Source organism: Anabrus simplex, chromosome 6 (assembly GCF_040414725.1).
Source record: "Anabrus simplex isolate iqAnaSimp1 chromosome 6, ASM4041472v1, whole genome shotgun sequence".
Taxonomy (NCBI): Eukaryota; Metazoa; Arthropoda; class Insecta; order Orthoptera; family Tettigoniidae; genus Anabrus; species Anabrus simplex.
In genome coordinates this window covers 350,676,800-350,697,238 of record NC_090270.1, presented here as the reverse complement: position 1 = coordinate 350,697,238, position 20,439 = coordinate 350,676,800, and the positions used below count along the sequence as shown (strand labels likewise).

General features: G+C 40.6%; 1 protein-coding gene across 3 annotated transcripts in view; it reads right to left on the bottom strand.

The window, feature by feature from the left end:
- Positions 1 to 20,439, bottom strand: part of LOC136875820 (zinc finger protein OZF-like) — an 80,764-nt gene that overhangs the window by 9,362 nt on the left and 50,963 nt on the right. For all 3 annotated transcript variants that reach the window (XM_068228183.1, XM_067149441.2, XM_068228182.1), the window contains exon 4: positions 19,833 to 19,891. In XM_068228183.1, the coding sequence (XP_068084284.1) occupies positions 19,833 to 19,891 (59 nt within the window). The remainder of the gene's footprint in view (positions 1 to 19,832; positions 19,892 to 20,439) is intronic.

Genomic DNA, 20,439 nt, shown 5'->3' with positions numbered 1-20,439 from the left:
TCCCCTTTTAGTGGATGTCTTCAAAATAATAATCATCACCATCGCATTCAAAATTCTCAGATCGCCTATCATCAATTCCAACCATCTTATCCATGACCTCTCCAGCGAACAAATTAAATATAACCCAGCCGTGTGTCCAAAGTGCTCTTTGATCCTGAAGATCGTTCATTCCCTTATCATCCATGCGGGCTTTACGTAACATAGATCACTGGATGTGTACTACCCAGACTGTAACATTTTACAAGAGTCGTTTTCACTTGGAATCTTTCTATAAATTTCACAATGCTTCACATCATAGTCATCTCAAATTCGGATTGATTGCGGAAAACAATACAGCCTGTTTCACACAGCCTGTTCCTAAACACTTCCTCTACAAAAATACAACTTGTCTCAACACTCTTTCTCCTCGCTTTCCAGCGGTATTACTTCCATCTATCTCGTCTCCACATACATATCAATTCATCGCTCTCAATTCCTTTTCCTTCAAGATCCTTTTCATACATCGATCCCTTGGTGAAAACGACACCCATTATTAAACACATCTCTTACTTTACTATTATTAAGACTTTCGGACCTCAAGAATCCAAGAGCACACATCGACCTTTCGCAATTCAAGTATACACGATGTCTCAAAATTTCCTTCCCATTAATGACTGTGACTCTAACAAATTTTATTGACATTATCTAAATATGCCTACGATCCTTGTAAAAATAACTGGTTAAATGTAATTTAACAGAGAGGAATTTCCTTATCCCGCGGTAAACATTATTATTATTATTATTATTATTATTATTATTATTATTATTATTATTATTATTGACCAACATTTCTGAATGCAACTGACACCTGAAATTACAATATTCGCCACGACAAATTTACACTTATAACGTTCACAAATCCGCATTTTGAATGATATCTCATCTCACCACAAAATTTTAAGCGTCGCATTTTACCGTTCCTGACATGAACTTTACACACTGAAAATTTCACACGCTGACCAAAATTTACAACGCCTTTCGCCTGATAATTACGCATATCACCCGACAATCATCTGGAAAATTTGGTTAGGACAGACAGTAACTAACTAACTAACTACATAATATAAAATAGACAGACCTGCACATTGGTGACATTCTCAGCATTCTGATTACATCATCTCCAGCAACCTCGTACTTAGCCACTCATTTTCACAGATAACATTTTCATATTTAAAAACTCACTCATCCAAACACTACCCTTCACACACACACGAGATTAAAATTACCATAAATAATGCACTTTCTTTGTAACTTGCACCACGAACTTCCCTCGTTCTGCAGTCGACTCTAACTGTCTGATGCGTTTCCCAGCGTGGTTTCTCTCCCCGTTGTTTCAATAAGAACAGGTGTTCGGCCGATAAGGGAGTCGAACTATTTTGAATCGCTTCCCCCAGACCTTCTTCACTTACAAGAATACAGGAAATGATAAAAATAAAATCTGCTGTGTATTTTTAACCAGCCTACACCTTCCCAGTTCGTCTGCAAACGTTCACAGCTTCTCCAATCACTTTTCTTCTTAACTAAATATATGGACTTTAGCCACGAACATGTATTGAAATATTGTCGGTCAATCTGGCGCGAAATTCTAATGACGACGGGCACAAGCTCCCGCGGCTTCAAGTTCCAGATCGACACTGCAAAATCTACGGTGGGGGGTTTCTTTTATAATTTCCGGAAGGACGCTATCCCCTCTATGAGGCTTGGTTGTGAAATCTGCCAAATTTGCTTCTAATAGACCAATTTTGATAAGATTTGTTCCAGAACTCCGGACAGACTTGCACTTATGTTCGATGTTAATTTTTATAATTTTCCTACACTCACAACAGGAGAAATAAATTGTTTCTGCCCGTGCGTTTCGCGCGTTTTCTTCCTTCCATGACCTTGGCACGTGTAGCTAGTTCGCTGGTCTCACGCTACCATGTACTTGGGCTTAACTGCACTTAAAATTTTCCCTGATGTCTCTACCTTCACAGAGGGTGTATGAATAATTTTGCTTCTTTGTTTCATTATTTACTATATTATCAAAATCTCTCGTGGTGCAGAATTCCATTAATTAAAAGAATTGTCGGGCACTCGAGCTCCACCAAGGTGTCCCGGCAATCCACGAGCTCGCCGGGAAGGAAGAACCTCCCCACGCAACATCGGGCTCTCGGGAGCGCAAAATGGCTGCCCTCAAACATACAGTAGTTTCTGAATACCAAATAAATATTTGAGAAAAATGAAAAATTTTCTCACCGTAGAATTATGGGTTCATAATCCACCTACAACGACGAAATGTTTACCCAGACAGGGGAAATATTTAAACAGATATATTCCTTCAAAATTCTGAATTGTACATGGGAATTTTGACACAAATGAACCATGATTCTACGTAAAATTTCCCAGCCGATCTCACTCTTGACGTAGGGCTCTGTTACTTTCACGTATTTCCCTGTTTTCTTCTTCCAACAATAGGATTGCGTTACAAATGTCATCAACAAAGTCTTCTCTTAAGAATGAACATTGTAAACATTCAGCGTCTTCCTCTTCTTTACTCCCACTGCTTGCCTGTCCTTGGAGTGGTGCCTCGACCTGTCTTCCTCTCGACGTGACGATCATATTTACGGGTTGTACTTCTTCTTCTTCTTCTTCGGTGACCATTTCCCCAGCTGGTAAGGCTGCGTCATCCTGTAGTGGAACTCTTTCTTCGGCTCTATGATAAACCTTTAAGTTGGCTGCATTGAATATAGCCTCGCTGCTGCCATCCAGACTCTGAATTCTGTAGGAATTGTTCCTGAAACTTTTGACTACCTTGAAAGGCCCAACATATAAGGGAGCAAATTTAGCATAGATGTTTTCCTGCGGTTTTGACATCATGGGTCTCCTAACAAGCACCAATTCGCCTTCCTCTAAGGGACGGTGGAATCTCCGGTTCCTCACCCTGCGCAACCGGCGGTCTGCCTGCCGACGTAAATGTTCTGCCGTACTTTGAATGCATAATTCCTGTGACGGGCGGGGATCGATGGGACACTGGATGACACTATGCCAGGATCTCACAGGATACCTATTGAAGTGCACGATAGATGGAATCCTCCCAATAGATTCGTGTATGGTGTTGTTTACACAAGTTACTATCAGGGGTAGCATATCAACCCACTTGAAATGTTCTTGGGCGCAATAAATTCTACAGAATTTTGCAATTACTTGCATTACCCTTTCGCTAGGATTTCCCTCAGGATGTCTCACGCTGCTCAGGATGTGGTGAATTTCCATATTCTGAAGGGCAGTTTTGAACTGTGCAGAGGTGAACTGGGGACCATGATCTGTTAGAAGGAATTTCGGCGTGCCCATTTCCGGAATGATATTTCGGGAAATACACCTCAAGACTAGCTTGGTGTTAGCTTTTTGCATGGGAAACAGAGTCGTATACTTGGAGAAAACGTCGATGGTTACCAGCACGAACTTGTTCCCACGCTTTCCCTTCACGAGCGGCCCATAGATATCCATCGCGAACAGCTCTTTAGGTTGTGAAGGTAAGAGAGGAATAGGCGCCTGCCTGATCAGATAAGGGTTTGCCTTGACCCGTTGGCATGTATCGCAGGTGATGATGATGTCTCTGACATTTTCCCTCTGATTTACCCAGGTGAACGTTTCTTGGATGGTTGACACAACCTTATCAATCCCTCCATGACCAATAACCCTGTGTACGTGCCAGATTAATCCCTTTCGCAGCTGCGGTGGTACCAAAATTCGGGATTTCACGTGATCGCTGTCCACGAATTTTACCAACATGTTATTCACGTACAAGTAGTTATTTGACAATTTCTGGATGGCAAAGTACCGTGGATCGTCAGCCGGAAGTGTCCCTCGGAGGAAAGAAATCATTTTTCCGCAGAAAGGATCTCTCAATTGCAAGTCTCCCAGTTGTCTCAACTCTGATAGGAAATCGTGGTCTTCCTGAACTAAGTCCAAATGATTCACGGCGTGTTCTTCCTCATTAGGGTTTCGGCTTAACAGGTCTGCCAAGATGTTCGATTTTCCGGAACAGTGCTCAATTTCGAAGTCAAATTGTTGTATGAACAGGGCCCACCTAGCCACTCGTTCACTAGCGACAGCTGTTTTCATTATAAAGGTCAGCGCCTTGTGGTCGGTTTTAATGATTATGTGAAAACCATAAATCATTTTCCTCCAATGTTGCAATGCCTGAACAATAGCCAACATTTCCAATTCGGTCACGCTGTATTTGACTTCGTGTGATCTCAACTTTCGGCTGTAGAAGGATAAGTAATTCCTATTATGAGGCTGGTCCAAACATTCCTGATATCGGAGTGCCCCGATTCCTACAGTCGATGCATCAGTCTGTACGATAAAGGGTTTCTCAAAATCTGGATACCCTAGCTTAACGCTGTTTAGCAAGAGCTCTTTGGTCTTCCTGAAGGCCTCTTCGTGCTCGGGACTCCATTTCCACCTGTTATTCTTGTGAAGCAAGCTCTGCAGTGGGGCTACAACCTCCGTGTAATTCATGCAGTGGTCCGAAAAAAAATTGCACATTCCAAGGAATTGCCTGACATTCTTAATTTTGAGCGGTCTTGGGAACTTGTCTATGGCTTGGAGCTTCACCGGGTTCGGGCGAACTCCCTCACCATCAATGACATGGCCGAGGAACAGGACTTCCTTTTGACAAAAATGTGACTTCTTCAAGTTGATTTTGAAACCTGATGCCCTCAAATTCTCCAAGAGTTTCCTCAAATCCCTGATATTTTCCTCAAAACTGGATGAAGCTAGCAAGATGTCATCGACATACCGAGTTGTAGCGGCTTTAACTTCATCAGTTAGACATCGATCTAGGGCGCGTATGAGAGCTGCACCGGCGGTTTTCAACCCGAAGGGGAGACGATTGAAGACATACGTCTGTTGATCAACAAGGAAGCCAGTAAACAATTTAGACTTGAGTTCCAAACCGATATGATGATACGAGGATGTCAAATCTACGCTAATAAAACGTGATTTTCCTCTAAAACGTTTAATAACCTCTTTAATAGGAGGGGCATGATCATGCTCGGGGACTAGGCGTTCGTTGAGGGCACGAGCGTCCAAACACACGCGCAGAGACCCGTCCGGTTTTTGAACCCCGACCAACGGATTCAAATATGGAGTGGGCTGCTTCGAAATTAGCCCGTTCTCCTCCATTTCCTTAATAATTTTTGCAGCTTGAGCATAATACTTGTCCGGTATAGGGTACGGTCTCCTCTTAAACGGTGTCCAATCCGTAACAGCTAGCGCATATGTGAAATTAGGGATTAGACCCGGTTTGGAGTCGAACACAGATATACATTCCATTAAGAGAGCTCTAAGTTTTTCCTTCTCTTCTACAGTACCAGGGCATTCCGCGACCTTTAACCCAATTAAGGCCTCGTAATCAGTGTCGACCTCAGCTTCCAAGACGTCATGTAACTCTTCATGATGAATCCCTTCGTCATCTACACTGTCAATTTCACCAGCGACTCCCTCTAATGAATTTACAAAGTCTACACATTGGGCCTCCTCTTCGCCATATTCTAATGTTCTATCTTCTCCCAATTCCTCGTTTAGTGTAATGACTTCTGCTCCCTCTTCTTTCCTGAACTTTATCTGGTTCCTGCTCAAGTCAATGACTGCGTTGGTCTCACGGATAAAATCAGCCCCTAAAATTACATTGTAGTGCATTTTGGACATGACTACGAATGCATGAGCGAAAGTTGAATTTCCAATTTGTACGTCCAAATAAGTTTGTACCTTACAAACAGCAATTTTGTCAGGAATGACCCCTCGAATTTTTACATTTGACACCGGAATAATTGGCAATTTATTTCGTTGTCTCAAATCGTCGAAAAGAGCTTGGGAGATGATGCTGATACTGGCCCCGGTATCTACCAAACTTTTGACATAAAAATTACAGATGCGGACATTTATTAAAGGCAGTTTCTTTACTTGATTGCTCTCCTGTTTTAAGTGGTCTTCCACCAAGTCATCAGAGGTAATGATCCACGAATCTATCTCTGCGACCACCCACTCATCTGACGTCTCTCCTTCAGAATCTGGTATGAGAGACTCTGAAAAATCTCCTACTGGGAATTTGAAGTTTTTTTTCTATCAAGAGTCGACATTGACTCTTGCTCGAAATTCGGCGCAAACGGGTTCAGACCGGAGTTTCGTTGGTCTTGCCTATGTGCCTTCTGGAATTCCAAACTTTCAGCCCCGAAACAATCGGTGTTGACGTCCTGGCGCTGTATAGCCACCTGCCATTTTTTCCTTTCGTGGTCCTTCCTTAACCCGTCGGTGTACTGAACACGTTCACGGTACCGTTCATCCTCATCACGGCGGAAGTTCTGGGTTCGATTATTTCCCCAGTCCCTGCGGTTATTAAGTCCATTCCTGAAATTCCTCTGGTTTTCTCTGTCCCCCTCGTATCGCCTCCACTAAGGGTTCCTCCTTTGTGGATAATTCCAATTACTCCTACGTCTTTTCCAATCCTCATTTCGTGGATGCGAGGGTTCCCAGTTATTGCGAAACTCACGCCTCCGCTCAGTCGACTGTGGTTTCCCCTGCTCAGGTGCCTCTGGACTTCCCTCTGGAACCTGGCTAACAGTGTTTACATGTTGCTCGTGCGATCGTCCCCCTCTGGGTGCTATTTGATTATGGGTATGATCCAATTGCCTAAGGATCATTTCTGCCTGCATGGGGGTCTCTACCTTTGATGCAATGAGCATCCTTTGTACTTCGGGAGGTAACTGCTTCTGGATGGCCTGTACCAACTCTTGCTCCGAGGGCGGCGCCTCAAGTTCTCTGAACTTTACCATTTGTGCAATAAAGTATTCACTGAACTTTGTAGGGCCTATTGCATTATACCGACGTGAGTATAGCTCTAATCTAAGACTCTGCTGAATTTCCGTACTCCAAAATTTATTAAGAAACGCCCTCTGGAATTCATCAAAGGTATCAAAGTGGTATCGGAAGCCTTTAAACCATAAAAGTGGTGCCCCCTCTAAATATCTTTCAGCTACCCTCAACTGACGTTCCTCAGGAATCTTGGCGTCCCGAATGTACTCCCTGAGATCCTTAAGAAACCCCTTCGGCGTGGTATGTGGACCTCCATTAAATTTCTTAGGCTGGTCCTCATGTAACTTGATCATGTTAATAACGTTTGTGACCCCTGAGCCTGGAGATCGACTAGTATCTACATTTGAGCTCTGACCGTTATTATTCACATGACTAATATTTGGCAATTGACCACTGAGGTCAGAATTAACAGCTGTCGAGGTTTGACTTAATACTTTGTCCACCTTGGACTGCATATCTACCACGCTGCTAATCCAACTGCTCACTTCGCTCTTAATGAACCCAACTTTCTTGTCTGTCTCTTCCTGGGCTGACGTGATTTCCCTTAAGTCCTGTTCTATACTAATTTGCCTGTCGTTGAATTCCCTGGTATGTTCATTTTTCATTTCAACTAACTCCTCTTGAATTTCTTTAATTAAAACTTCGGAGTCCTCATTAGCCGCTTGGAGTTTACTAATTGCTTCCTCATTAACTTGCAACAGTTTCTTCTCCATGGTTTCGGTTTTTGACAATACCTGACTCTCCAATTCCACACTAATTTTATCTACCTTATTGTTCAGTGACTGAATGTCCGCAGATAATATTTGACGTTGTTCCTCTATTATGGTTAGCATTTTTCCCTTTTCCTTATCACTGGAGATCCGCATCTCTACGACCTGTTGTGTAATGTCGTCCTTAAATTCAACCTGACTGTCAATCAGCTGCTTATGCGCCGCCTGGCTTTCCAGTAAATGCTTGTCAAGTTCCTTTCTCATCTCATCCTGACTATCGCACAACCTACTGTACATGTCGTGGCTTTCGTCAAAACGCTTGTCCATATCGGTTTTTAAACTGTCATGGATTTTAGAAAATTGTTTATCAAAATCGTTCTTTAAACTGACCTGCACTTCCGCAAATTGTTTGTCAATTTCATCCCTAATTTCCACTCGGCTATCATCAAAACGCTGGTTGAGTTTACCTATCTCACCCCTAACTTCCTCTTTAAGTTCGGTACAAATAGTGTATGTCTCATGAACTACGTTCTTCAATCCAGCCTTCAACTCATCACTAGACTCTTTACACCTAGCCTGGGTATCCTCAATACTACTCTTTAACTCGTCACTAGTGTCTTTCAAACTAGACTGTAACTCCTCCCGAGTGTCTTTCAAACTCGACTGCAACTCCTCAATCTTACCATCCAAACTTTCATTATGAGCCTTCATGTCCTCTCTCAAATTCTCACTCTGGACTTTCGTGTCCTCCATCTTACTATCCAAACTATCTATCTTACTATCCAAACTATCTAACATTTGCCCTTTCGTATCCTCCATCTTACTACTCAAATTCTCATTCTGGACTTTCATGTCCTCTCTCACCTTATTACTCATTTCTTCCATCACCTGCCTTAGCAGATCCATGGTCACCTGACCTTCCATCTCACAATACCACAAAGAATACAATAATGAGTACGCTGGCTGTTGATGCAACCAGAATACTCCAAACTACTAGGGAAAGAATTCACTACCTACTGCGTTTTCACATACAAACGCTATTATAATTTAATACCGAAACTGACAACATTCCAACAGTTGTCTTATAAAATTTTGTTTAGGTGGCTGGTATTACAAACTTGTTTAATGAAAAGAAAATTCTAAAGTTAATAAGTTACCCTGGATAAATATCCCAAATGGTTTCGCTTCCGTAAATTAAGTAAATAACGAACATGTTAACGCATAAACTTTGAATGTAATTCAGCGTTACCACTTCCAAAATTTATATTGGCAACATGACATAAGCTTCAATACAGCTCTACATACTGATTTCCTAAAATGCATGGTGACTGTTATTATTATTATTATTTACCAAGTAGTTACGCTCCTCATTAAACGTGTTAATATCTAGCACTCTCATTGGGCATAATTCGTTTAACTGTGGCTCAGCCATAAATTTCACCCGCTTGTATTATTTATAATGTGGCTTAGGCCTCAACATTATTTTATATTTTTCTAACATTTATTTTCAATGGATAATTCCATTATCGTTATCGTGGCATCGTATCGTTATCGTGACTTTGGGCTCCTCATCGTTATCGTGACATTAAGGCCCCAAAGTTGATGGCGCCACTTCTACTGAACCCTTGAACTTACCATTCCATCGTTGGTCGGCCACGGCTGCTACAGTAGAACAATTTAGAACTCTTAAATCTTGGGTCGTTGCGGGAATAAATTCGGTCACGATCTTAACCAAACGATGGGGTTCAGAAGAAAGCCTAACTACTTGAAATGAGGAGCAAAAATGTGCTTACTAACTTTTATTTAAACTGAAAGAGCACGATAACATCGTTAATTTAATATGCATTCTTGCCACAAAAATATAAAAAAATTTAATTATTGATTTTTGAAAAGTTCCAAACACAGTCACATTACATAACGTCACTTCGTTTCTTCCAGTGTCGAAGAGTTGCTTCGGAGAAGCTAATATGTTAGTGGACAGCGAAACTGAAAAACTGAAAAAGGGAAGACCTGAAAACCGGGCGCCTATTTCCAAACGAGAACTGAGAGTTAATCCACACGATCCGTGGAAAATCTGACTTTCAACAATTAGAACGCCTGATTTTCTCTTAATTAAGGTTATCCACCAGTCAAATACCCTTCACGGATACGGAACATCCGCCGAATGGACCCTTAATCGAACCAAACTGACTATCAGTTGCTTTGGATAGGTTGCGAAATATTATGGGAAAGCATGGTGTTCACTACAAGTTAATGGCATCATTCACAATTGAAATAAAATTCCACCATGTATTTGTCATTCATGACACCCTTAAGTGATAAGGTAATCCCGATGCTAAACGTGCATCACCCCAAACAGCTGTTCGGAAGGAACCAACAACAACATGATCCGGGAGGATCTTACGTTAAGTCGTTCTAAAGGAACAAAACTGCGAAATGCAGGAAACAAATACTAATCATGCATTTAGAAGAAATGCCAAACTCTGAAGTTAATCAAAAAGTGAAAAGTCACTTGAAAATATTATTATGGAACCGATTTTCAGGTTAGAAATGGGTTTATTATGCTTAATAAATTTACCAGTCCACGCTAAAATTTACTACAATTTTAAGGAATTCTTTCCCTTGACAACAATGCTACCAGTACAGATCTCTCTATTTACTGTCTGTCCCAACACATTACCTGTAAAGTGATTACTTACTTACTCTAACTAAGAATACGAATGAAAATACGACAAGATGAAAATAATATAAATTACTGGCTGACGAATCGAAACCGCATTCGCAACTCAAGTCTCATTCTAAAACACAGAGTGTCAATAATGCACACTATCAACGAAAAACGGACGTCAAGACGAGGAAACAATAAAGTCCGTAAAAATAAATCAACATCTCGAAGTCATACAGCTTAACACGCACGAAGAAACACAGCAAAAATATTTAATCTAGATCGGGTCGATGTCCCACACTTGGACAGCCCTCAACTCGTCTGATAGCAGTCCCGTTATCTCCACGAGAGCTTCGCATAGACCCTCTACAATAAATCAAATCGCACTGTAACCGCTACCTTCCTCCAGGCCACTTCACAAAAGAAACAAAAGAAAAACATTCTAAACTGAGACTTGAGTGTGTACAGCTACCATCCCAGACCTATCGTCGGGCTCACTTGAAATCTGTACACCCTAAACCTAATCATTATGTACATGATGCCTTCCAAATCCTATCGTCGGGCTCACTTGAAATCTGTACACCCTAAACCTAATCAGTATATACATGATGCCTTCCAAATCCTATCGTCGGGCGTGACCTAGGACGTCTCATCATCAATGACTCCAAGAATAACATCTGACGTCCTAATCCTATCGTCGGGCGTCAAAGTGGGTCGTACTACGCCTCCCCTAACCTATCAGGCGAAATGCAATTCTCAAACAACTCTGATATTTAACACTAGATTTCGTCAAACAAATACGCACGACGGAACCCACGTCTCTATTATCAAATGAATGCAAGTCGAAATACAGCAAGTGTCTACCTCTCGAAAAATACAGTAAGTGTCTACATCATTATAATATGTGAACTCAAAAATAAATAGACGTGACGAACGGTTCTCCACCTCGAACACAATCTCAGCCTGTGCACTGAAGTATTAGGGAAGCAAACGAAAATTCCCAACACACGTTTCCCCTTTTAGTGGATGTCTTCAAAATAATAATCATCACCATCGCATTCAAAATTCTCAGATCGCCTATCATCAATTCCAACCATCTTATCCATGACCTCTCCAGCGAACAAATTAAATATAACCCAGCCGTGTGTCCAAAGTGCTCTTTGATCCTGAAGATCGTTCATTCCCTTATCATCCATGCGGGCTTTACGTAACATAGATCACTGGATGTGTACTACCCAGACTGTAACATTTTACAAGAGTCGTTTTCACTTGGAATCTTTCTATAAATTTCACAATGCTTCACATCATAGTCATCTCAAATTCGGATTGATTGCGGAAAACAATACAGCCTGTTTCACACAGCCTGTTCCTAAACACTTCCTCTACAAAAATACAACTTGTCTCAACACTCTTTCTCCTCGCTTTCCAGCGGTATTACTTCCATCTATCTCGTCTCCACATACATATCAATTCATCGCTCTCAATTCCTTTTCCTTCAAGATCCTTTTCATACATCGATCCCTTGGTGAAAACGACACCCATTATTAAACACATCTCTTACTTTACTATTATTAAGACTTTCGGACCTCAAGAATCCAAGAGCACACATCGACCTTTCGCAATTCAAGTATACACGATGTCTCAAAATTTCCTTCCCATTAATGACTGTGACTCTAACAAATTTTATTGACATTATCTAAATATGCCTACGATCCTTGTAAAAATAACTGGTTAAATGTAATTTAACAGAGAGGAATTTCCTTATCCCGCGGTAAACATTATTATTATTATTATTATTATTATTATTATTATTATTATTATTATTATTATTATTGACCAACATTTCTGAATGCAACTGACACCTGAAATTACAATATTCGCCACGACAAATTTACACTTATAACGTTCACAAATCCGCATTTTGAATGATATCTCATCTCACCACAAAATTTTAAGGGTCGCATTTTACCGTTCCTGACATGAACTTTACACACTGAAAATTTCACACGCTGACCAAAATTTACAACGCCTTTCGCCTGATAATTACGCATATCACCCGACAATCATCTGGAAAATTTGGTTAGGACAGACAGTAACTAACTAACTAACTACATAATATAAAATAGACAGACCTGCACATTGGTGACATTCTCAGCATTCTGATTACATCATCTCCAGCAACCTCGTACTTAGCCACTCATTTTCACAGATAACATTTTCATATTTAAAAACTCACTCATCCAAACACTACCCTTCACACACACACGAGATTAAAATTACCATAAATAATGCACTTTCTTTGTAACTTGCACCACGAACTTCCCTCGTTCTGCAGTCGACTCTAACTGTCTGATGCGTTTCCCAGCGTGGTTTCTCTCCCCGTTGTTTCAATAAGAACAGGTGTTCGGCCGATAAGGGAGTCGAACTATTTTGAATCGCTTCCCCCAGACCTTCTTCACTTACAAGAATACAGGAAATGATAAAAATAAAATCTGCTGTGTATTTTTAGCCAGCCTACACCTTCCCAGTTCGTCTGCAAACGTTCACAGCTTCTCCAATCACTTTTCTTCTTAACTAAATATATGGACTTTAGCCACGAACATGTATTGAAATATTGTCGGTCAATCTGGCGCGAAATTCTAATGACGACGGGCACAAGCTCCCGCGGCTTCAAGTTCCAGATCGACACTGCAAAATCTACGGTGGGGGGTTTCTTTTATAATTTCCGGAAGGACGCTATCCCCTCTATGAGGCTTGGTTGTGAAATCTGCCAAATTTGCTTCTAATAGACCAATTTTGATAAGATTTGTTCCAGAACTCCGGACAGACTTGCACTTATGTTCGATGTTAATTTTTATAATTTTCCTACACTCACAACAGGAGAAATAAATTGTTTCTGCCCGTGCGTTTCGCGCGTTTTCTTCCTTCCATGACCTTGGCACGTGTAGCTAGTTCGCTGGTCTCACGCTACCATGTACTTGGGCTTAACTGCACTTAAAATTTTCCCTGATGTCTCTACCTTCACAGAGGGTGTATGAATAATTTTGCTTCTTTGTTTCATTATTTACTATATTATCAAAATCTCTCGTGGTGCAGAATTCCATTAATTAAAAGAATTGTCGGGCACTCGAGCTCCACCGAGGTGTCCCGGCAATCCACGAGCTCGCCGGGAAGGAAGAACCTCCCCACGCAACATCGGGCTCTCGGGAGCGCAAAATGGCTGCCCTCAAACATACAGTAGTTTCTGAATACCAAATAAATATTTGAGAAAAATGAAAAATTTTCTCACCGTAGAATTATGGGTTCAGTATATTCATAGTTTTAAGACAGTTGGTGCTATTTTTTAAGTTTAAATCATAGGTTAATGTTTATTGATCCTGTTTCTAATTAGGTCTTGTAAGTTTTGTAAAATTTGTATGTACTTTATGCATTGTTTATTGTAGCCTTGTCTATGTATATTTTTCTTATTTTTCGCTGATGATGATGCACACCAGCATTGAAACCGGTACAGAGTGTAATATAATGTTATAATTTTTCTTATAACATATGGTATTGAATAGGTGGACCTCTCTAGTTTCCATTAGATTCTCGGTTCAATACGGAATAAACATGAAATTTTTAAACTTGAATGAGAATCCCTGCTCACAATTTCGCTCCTGAATAAAGTAACCAAAGGGTCCCACTGCAGCAAAATCCTATTTAAACACCTTCTCAGTGATAACCATCAAGTAGGAACATGTTTCAGAATATTCCAGATCTCTGTGTTGAGTAAAGTCTGACGTTCCCTGAACTTTTCTTTCCTCTTTGCAATCCTTTCCACATAATAAAATAAATCAATTATACTTTCGTCTACATTTACGGGCAAGCACGCCACACTCTTCTCGGCAGCAAGATTAATTAGGTGACAAGAGCAGCCTACGATGGTTATGTTACTATTTTCCCGCTTCAGACGTCCTGCCACACCATTTTTTAATCCTACCATTACTGAAGCATTATCAGCACAAGAGCTAGGCAGATTTTTAATGGAATGCAGAATTCCTGAGAAGTTGAGAGCAAAAGATTGGCAATGATAGCTCCAGTAGCATCCCCTTCTAAATTAGGCACAGAGAGTAGACAACTCTGAATTTCATCGCGTTCAGGCCTACAAAATGTTACAACAATGGGATATATCTTCAAGTCGCTTTTAATGCTACCAGCAGTAGCAACAGAAAATGCATTCACCTGTAAATGTGATACAATTTTTTCCATTTCTTCCATGCACATTTCTGTAATGATAGCCACTGTTTTTCGTTCTAGCATGCCCACATCATTTAGCGAACGTTTTGTGAAACAAAGGTCCCTCATGATCGGTGCAATTTACAGGCAGGTTATGTTCTACGATACACGACGTAAATAATGCCTCGGCATTCATCACAGGATTTACATCATTGTATTTACATGAAAAGTTCAGTTTCTACACACTGGACACACACTCTCCTTATGCCTTTTTTGTTTTCATATGCTTCAGTATATCATGATTCCCACCACCACCAACTGAAAAATCAAACCTAAATATAGTACATAATGTGAACGTTGGTCCCTTCCTGGATTCACCCAAGCACGGAAATTCTTCGCTATAAGCACATTTAAACACTGCATCATATTTCCTTTTTGCAACTTTGGCCAAAACAAACACAAAACACGAGCACTTCTGCAGGTCCTGACATGGGTATAATAGATGACTATAACGTGCTACTTCTGAGGTTAGGTTACAAGGTTACTTGCTTCTTTATCTTCTTCTCTCTTGATGCTTATGGGCTCTTGTATTTTTACCCAGTCACTACACTTCTAATATAGAAAAACACAAGAGAAAGTGTATGGTTCTATAAAGTCACACGTAAATTACATTATGTAATGAGCCTCGTATAGAAGATTACTCGCTTGCCAGGAGATTGACTGTATTATAGACCAAAAGGAGCCACCGTGCCCCATACTGCCATCTGGTATCAATATTAGAACTACAATCGACCAGCCATAGAACGAGGAAATCCGCTGGAGTTTAAAATAACACGAAAATTACTGATAGTGCTCTGAAAATCGGGAGATCAGTCCCGGCGATCTGGAGATCGAGAGGAACAATAAAAAATCGGGAGTCTCCCACTTAAATCAGGAAACTTGGCTGGTCTGAGTGGGTATCTGTGTAACAGACACACACCAACTTTGAATGCACAACAATTAAGAGACGTTTTCTTGGAGGTAACCGGGGTCAGTGTCATTTCAATCGATTCACTACAGAATTGTCATTGTGCTGAGACAGGATGAAACGCGACCCTACATCTTAATTGGGGATTGGATGAAATGGCATAATGTAATGCTTCCAGATGAAACAGACATTGCGTAGGCCAGATAAATGAAGACGTAAAGGACATGGTGGAATGTACCCCCCTGTTCAACAGCTACATGCATGTGGTGTATGGTTTTGGACTGGCCAACATACACCCTCGACACCTTCGAGGGACATTAACCGCACAGTGGTATACTGATGAAATTCTTTCACAATTTGTACAATGAATATGATGCTGAATTCATTCTTGTCGACAACGATATTGGCCCACATCATGGAGCATGAAAGGGGCAGGTGTCAAACAGCTAATTCACCAGACATGAACATGATTGAACATGCAGGGTAGAGATTGAATATGACCGTCACTCGCAGATGACATTCCTCCTCAACTATATTGGTATAATAAATGTACCCATTCGGGACAAATATCTCAGGTTCCCTATGGGAATCAACATCCATATCATCCTGAAGATGACATCAAGCACAAGGACATACACAACATGTAAAGAACTAAGTGCTTCACTTTTAATTTGGCCACTCTTTTCTCTAGTCCAACAAGCCTCACTTTCATCAAGTTTTCAATGATCTAACCTATCAAATGCTTGAATAGCTTAACAGTGATGCAGTTCACTTGACCTACTGAATTGAAAACATCTGCTAAATCTTGCTGGAATCCTACTAGTTAAACCTTTCATAAACACGAACACCTTTCTGTCTAACCAGTTAGTAATGTTGCAATAAGAAAGAATGCTTCGCCACAGCTTTACATATCAAGCCGAGTGCTCCATAATTATCTGCTTTATGTACACTGGGGCTACTATAGCAACTCTCCATTCTTCATGCAAGATATGATGATATATCCCAACGAATTGCATCCCCAAGTGAGTGAGTAGGTAGCGTCACAATACTGTCAGCTTGCACTTGGGAGATTGTGGTTTCCCACTCTCACACCAGGCAAATGCTGGAGCTGTGTCATAACTCTACTTTCACTTACAGGAGTGCATCGCACTCTAAAGCTCACATTTCTGCCATTACCTATGTAAACATACAGAGCTGTTGTTGAACAGATAAATTGTTATTATCTTTGTAGCAATTATAATTTGGCATACATTTCTGAGATGTCAAAAGAAAATAGTGAATTTGCAGGGCCTTGTGGATGCAAGAAATATCACCTAATAGGCTCCCTAAATCAATCACATCACATTTTTCCAGTAAACGGGTGACTAAGGAGAACAGGCACGGACTGCGCAAGCTGTGCAGACAGTGTTTTGCTTTATGCTGCACTATTAGGGGCTACTATATTGACTACGTAAGTCATAGAGCAAGTTTGTTCAAACACTTATTTATCTGCTGTATATAAGTTACTGAAAATCTACAACTGAACAAAACATTCTACGGCATGCCACATGTCAAACAGCACCGTGGTAGTGCCGCGTCTAAAATACAAGAAAACAGGAATAAACTCTGTTAGAAAAACAAAAGAAGTTACCAATAGCCAGGCATTAAGGTGAGAGTGACTTTGTTCCCGCTCCTAACCATAAGACATAATACAAGTATCTATCTCCAGAAATCTCATCGGTTCCAGCTGTTTCTGCGGTTTTAGAATTTTGTGTTTTTGTGTAAATATCTTTATTACTTCCTTAGCATTAGTCAGTTCCTCTTATCTGAACATCGTCCCTATATCTATACATGCTGCTAAGTGTCTTCTGTGTTCCGATAATCCTCACATACACTACCTTCTTCATTTATGATTCTTCGAACGTGTTTCTGCCTTAAAAGTACCAATACAACATATTATTTCTAATTTTGCAAAAATATATTTTGCCTCACAATTTTGCTTGCATGATGTTATTGCAAGCTGACTTCTTTACTAAATTCAACTTCTCAGTAGTAATCTCTCCTTTCCTCCACAACTATCATTAACCCTCTATTTCTTCCCAACCTGCCACTCCTCCTTTGTTTGAATGTTGTATGCCTTACCTCCTCTTAGTGTACATGCAACTCGTGGTACTGCTTACAACATTCCTTCCCACTGACCACCTATCTCTACAACATAGCTCATCCAGCTTTATCAGCACCATGTCTAGAATATACTACCCTGCCGTTTGTTCCATCACTTTTTGATTCATCTGTCCTTCCAAGATCAAAAAATAATAAAGTTATTATTGCTTTTACATCCCACTAAATACTTTTATAGTTTTTGGAGTCACCAAGGTGCCAGAATTTTGTCCCGCAGTAGACCTCTAATGTGCCAGTAAATCTACCAGCACCAGGCTGATGTATCTGTGCACCTTCAAATATCACCAGTCTGAGCCAGAATCGTACATGCCAAGTTGAGCTGCAAAGGTCAGCACTCTACTACCCGATCTATTTAGCCTGATTCTTATATGCTTTTACCTCATAAAATTTGAGAATTGCTGAAACAGTGACTGTCTAACCTGCATTAAGTCTCTTAAGCTATGAATATTTAATTATATACAGCTGAAAGAGAAATGAAATGCAGCAATATCTTCGAGGAGTCCAGGCAATGAATTCTCCAAGAACCAAAGGTACAGATTACCAATTAGATGTAATCAAAGCAAGCCTGACCCTAACAATACCTGGCCAGAGCAACTGTCAAATGACAAGTGGCACAAATAATAATTTGAAACCTATGGGCATTTAATAAAACATATTTATTTTGGCCTTTTCTATTATCCCTAGACGTTTCAACCTTGAATTTTATTACACCTAGTATCAATGTACGAGGTTAATACCAAAATTATGTCCTCCTATTTTTTTATAAGTACAGAGCTCTGTTGATCACAATATTGTGAAGAGTGTGTCCCGCGCTCGCATATAAACATGCGCACGCCGCACTGAGGCACTCAGTCTTGGCTTAGCAGCCATTGAGAATGGAGCTCCCGTTGGATGTTACCGCCAAGTGCAAAGTGCGTGCAGTTATTAGGTTTATGAACGCAAAAGGTACTGAACCAATTGAAATCCATTGCAAATTGAGTCATGTACGGATGCCAAAATGTCTGTGAGTGGTGTAGAGAGTTTGCAGCCGGTCGGACTGAAATTCACGACGAACAAAGGAGCGGGAGATCATCAATTTCCGTCAAGACAGGCTGACCAAATCATGCGTGAAATTCGGCGGATCACCCTGGATGAACTCTGCATTTGTGTTCCTGAGGTTTCCCGAAGTGCCGCTCCTAGAGTTTTAATGGAAAAGTTGAAATGCTGGAAAGTGTGCGCAAGATTGGTGCCATGCATGCTGACTGAAGACCACATGCGGCAACGAGTTGATTCTTCCTGCGCATTTCTTCAATGATTTGCAGCTGAACAGGACAACTTTTTGGACCTAACTGTCACAGGTGACGAAACCTCGGCGTTCCACTTTACACCTGAGACCAAGCAACAATCACACCAGTGGCAACATCGCTTTTCACCAAAGCTGCGGAAATTCAAGTCTGTTGGTAAAGTCATGACAACTGTGTTTTGGGATCAAAAAGGGGTATTGTTGGTTGACTTTTTGCCCGCTGGGACCACAATTAACATTGACAGGTGCTGTGAGACCCTGAAGAAAATCAGACAGGCAATTTAGAAGCGGAGAAGAGGAATGTTGAGCATGACAACAGTTTCAGTGGAATAACATCCCCCACCCACCCTATAGTCCCAGTGACTATCACTTGTTCTCTAAATGTTCACAACTTCCTGAACAGCTGGTATGACATGGGCAAACAGTGTCTACATCAACCGAAATTGTGATTATGTAGAAAATTAAAACCTACAACCTGTTTTCCAGTCATTGACCGGGTCAGGGATGTACGATGGGGTCGCCACTCCCAAAGTGATTCATTACTGAATGATAGATGCTGTGAAATGAGAATGGAGAGTGTTGCTGGAATGAAAGATGACAGGGAAAACCAGAGTACCCGGAGAAAAACCTGTCCCGCCTCCGCTTTGTCCAGCACAAATCTCACATGGTATGACCGGGATTTGAACCACGGTATCAAGCAGTGAGAGGCCGTATGAGCCACGGAAGCTGTGATTATGTAGAAAAATAACTAAAAGTTCAAGCTGTAAAATGATGTAAACCGTTGTAGAAATAAACAGGTCAATGTACTTATAAAAAACCTTATATTTGGGATTATCTTCATAAACAATAGATAATTTAGTACAACATGAAATAAGAGTAATAGAATTTGATACATAATAATTTCATTCAAAGGGAGAATTCAATGAGATTACTTACGCATTAACATTAATTCCACTTATGTCACACTCCGTATTGGCAGCGTCCTTCTTCACATCCTATGAAGAAAAAACAGATCTGTTTTTATTCAAGATTATAATACCCTGACATAGTTGTGTATTTTGACAGATATTTCTACAACCTCTCCATATATTTCAAGAATTGCATTTTTATGATATTTCACTGATTTCATCTGGAGCATGCATGCATGTACGTGCATTTCATGTAAGCGTTTATTTTAAGAACAAATGGCCTACATCCAGCTTACACCACCAAGAATACTAACAAATGATTGACAGCCAGGTTGCTTAATCTCTTTTAGGCTGAGAAGACCCAAATATTTGTGAGAATGATATCCTGCTGGGTATCAATCAATCAGTCACTACTGATCTGCAATTAGGACAGTCTCCAGGTGGCAGATTCCCTGTTGTTTTTCTAGCCTTGTCTTAAACAACTGCAAAAGAATTTAGAAATTTAGTGAACATCTTCCTCGGTAAGTTATTTCAATCCCAAACTACCCTTGCTAGAAACGAATACTTGGCCCAATTTGTCCTCTTGCATTCCAACTTTATCTTCATATTGTGATCTTTCCTACTTTTGAAGACAC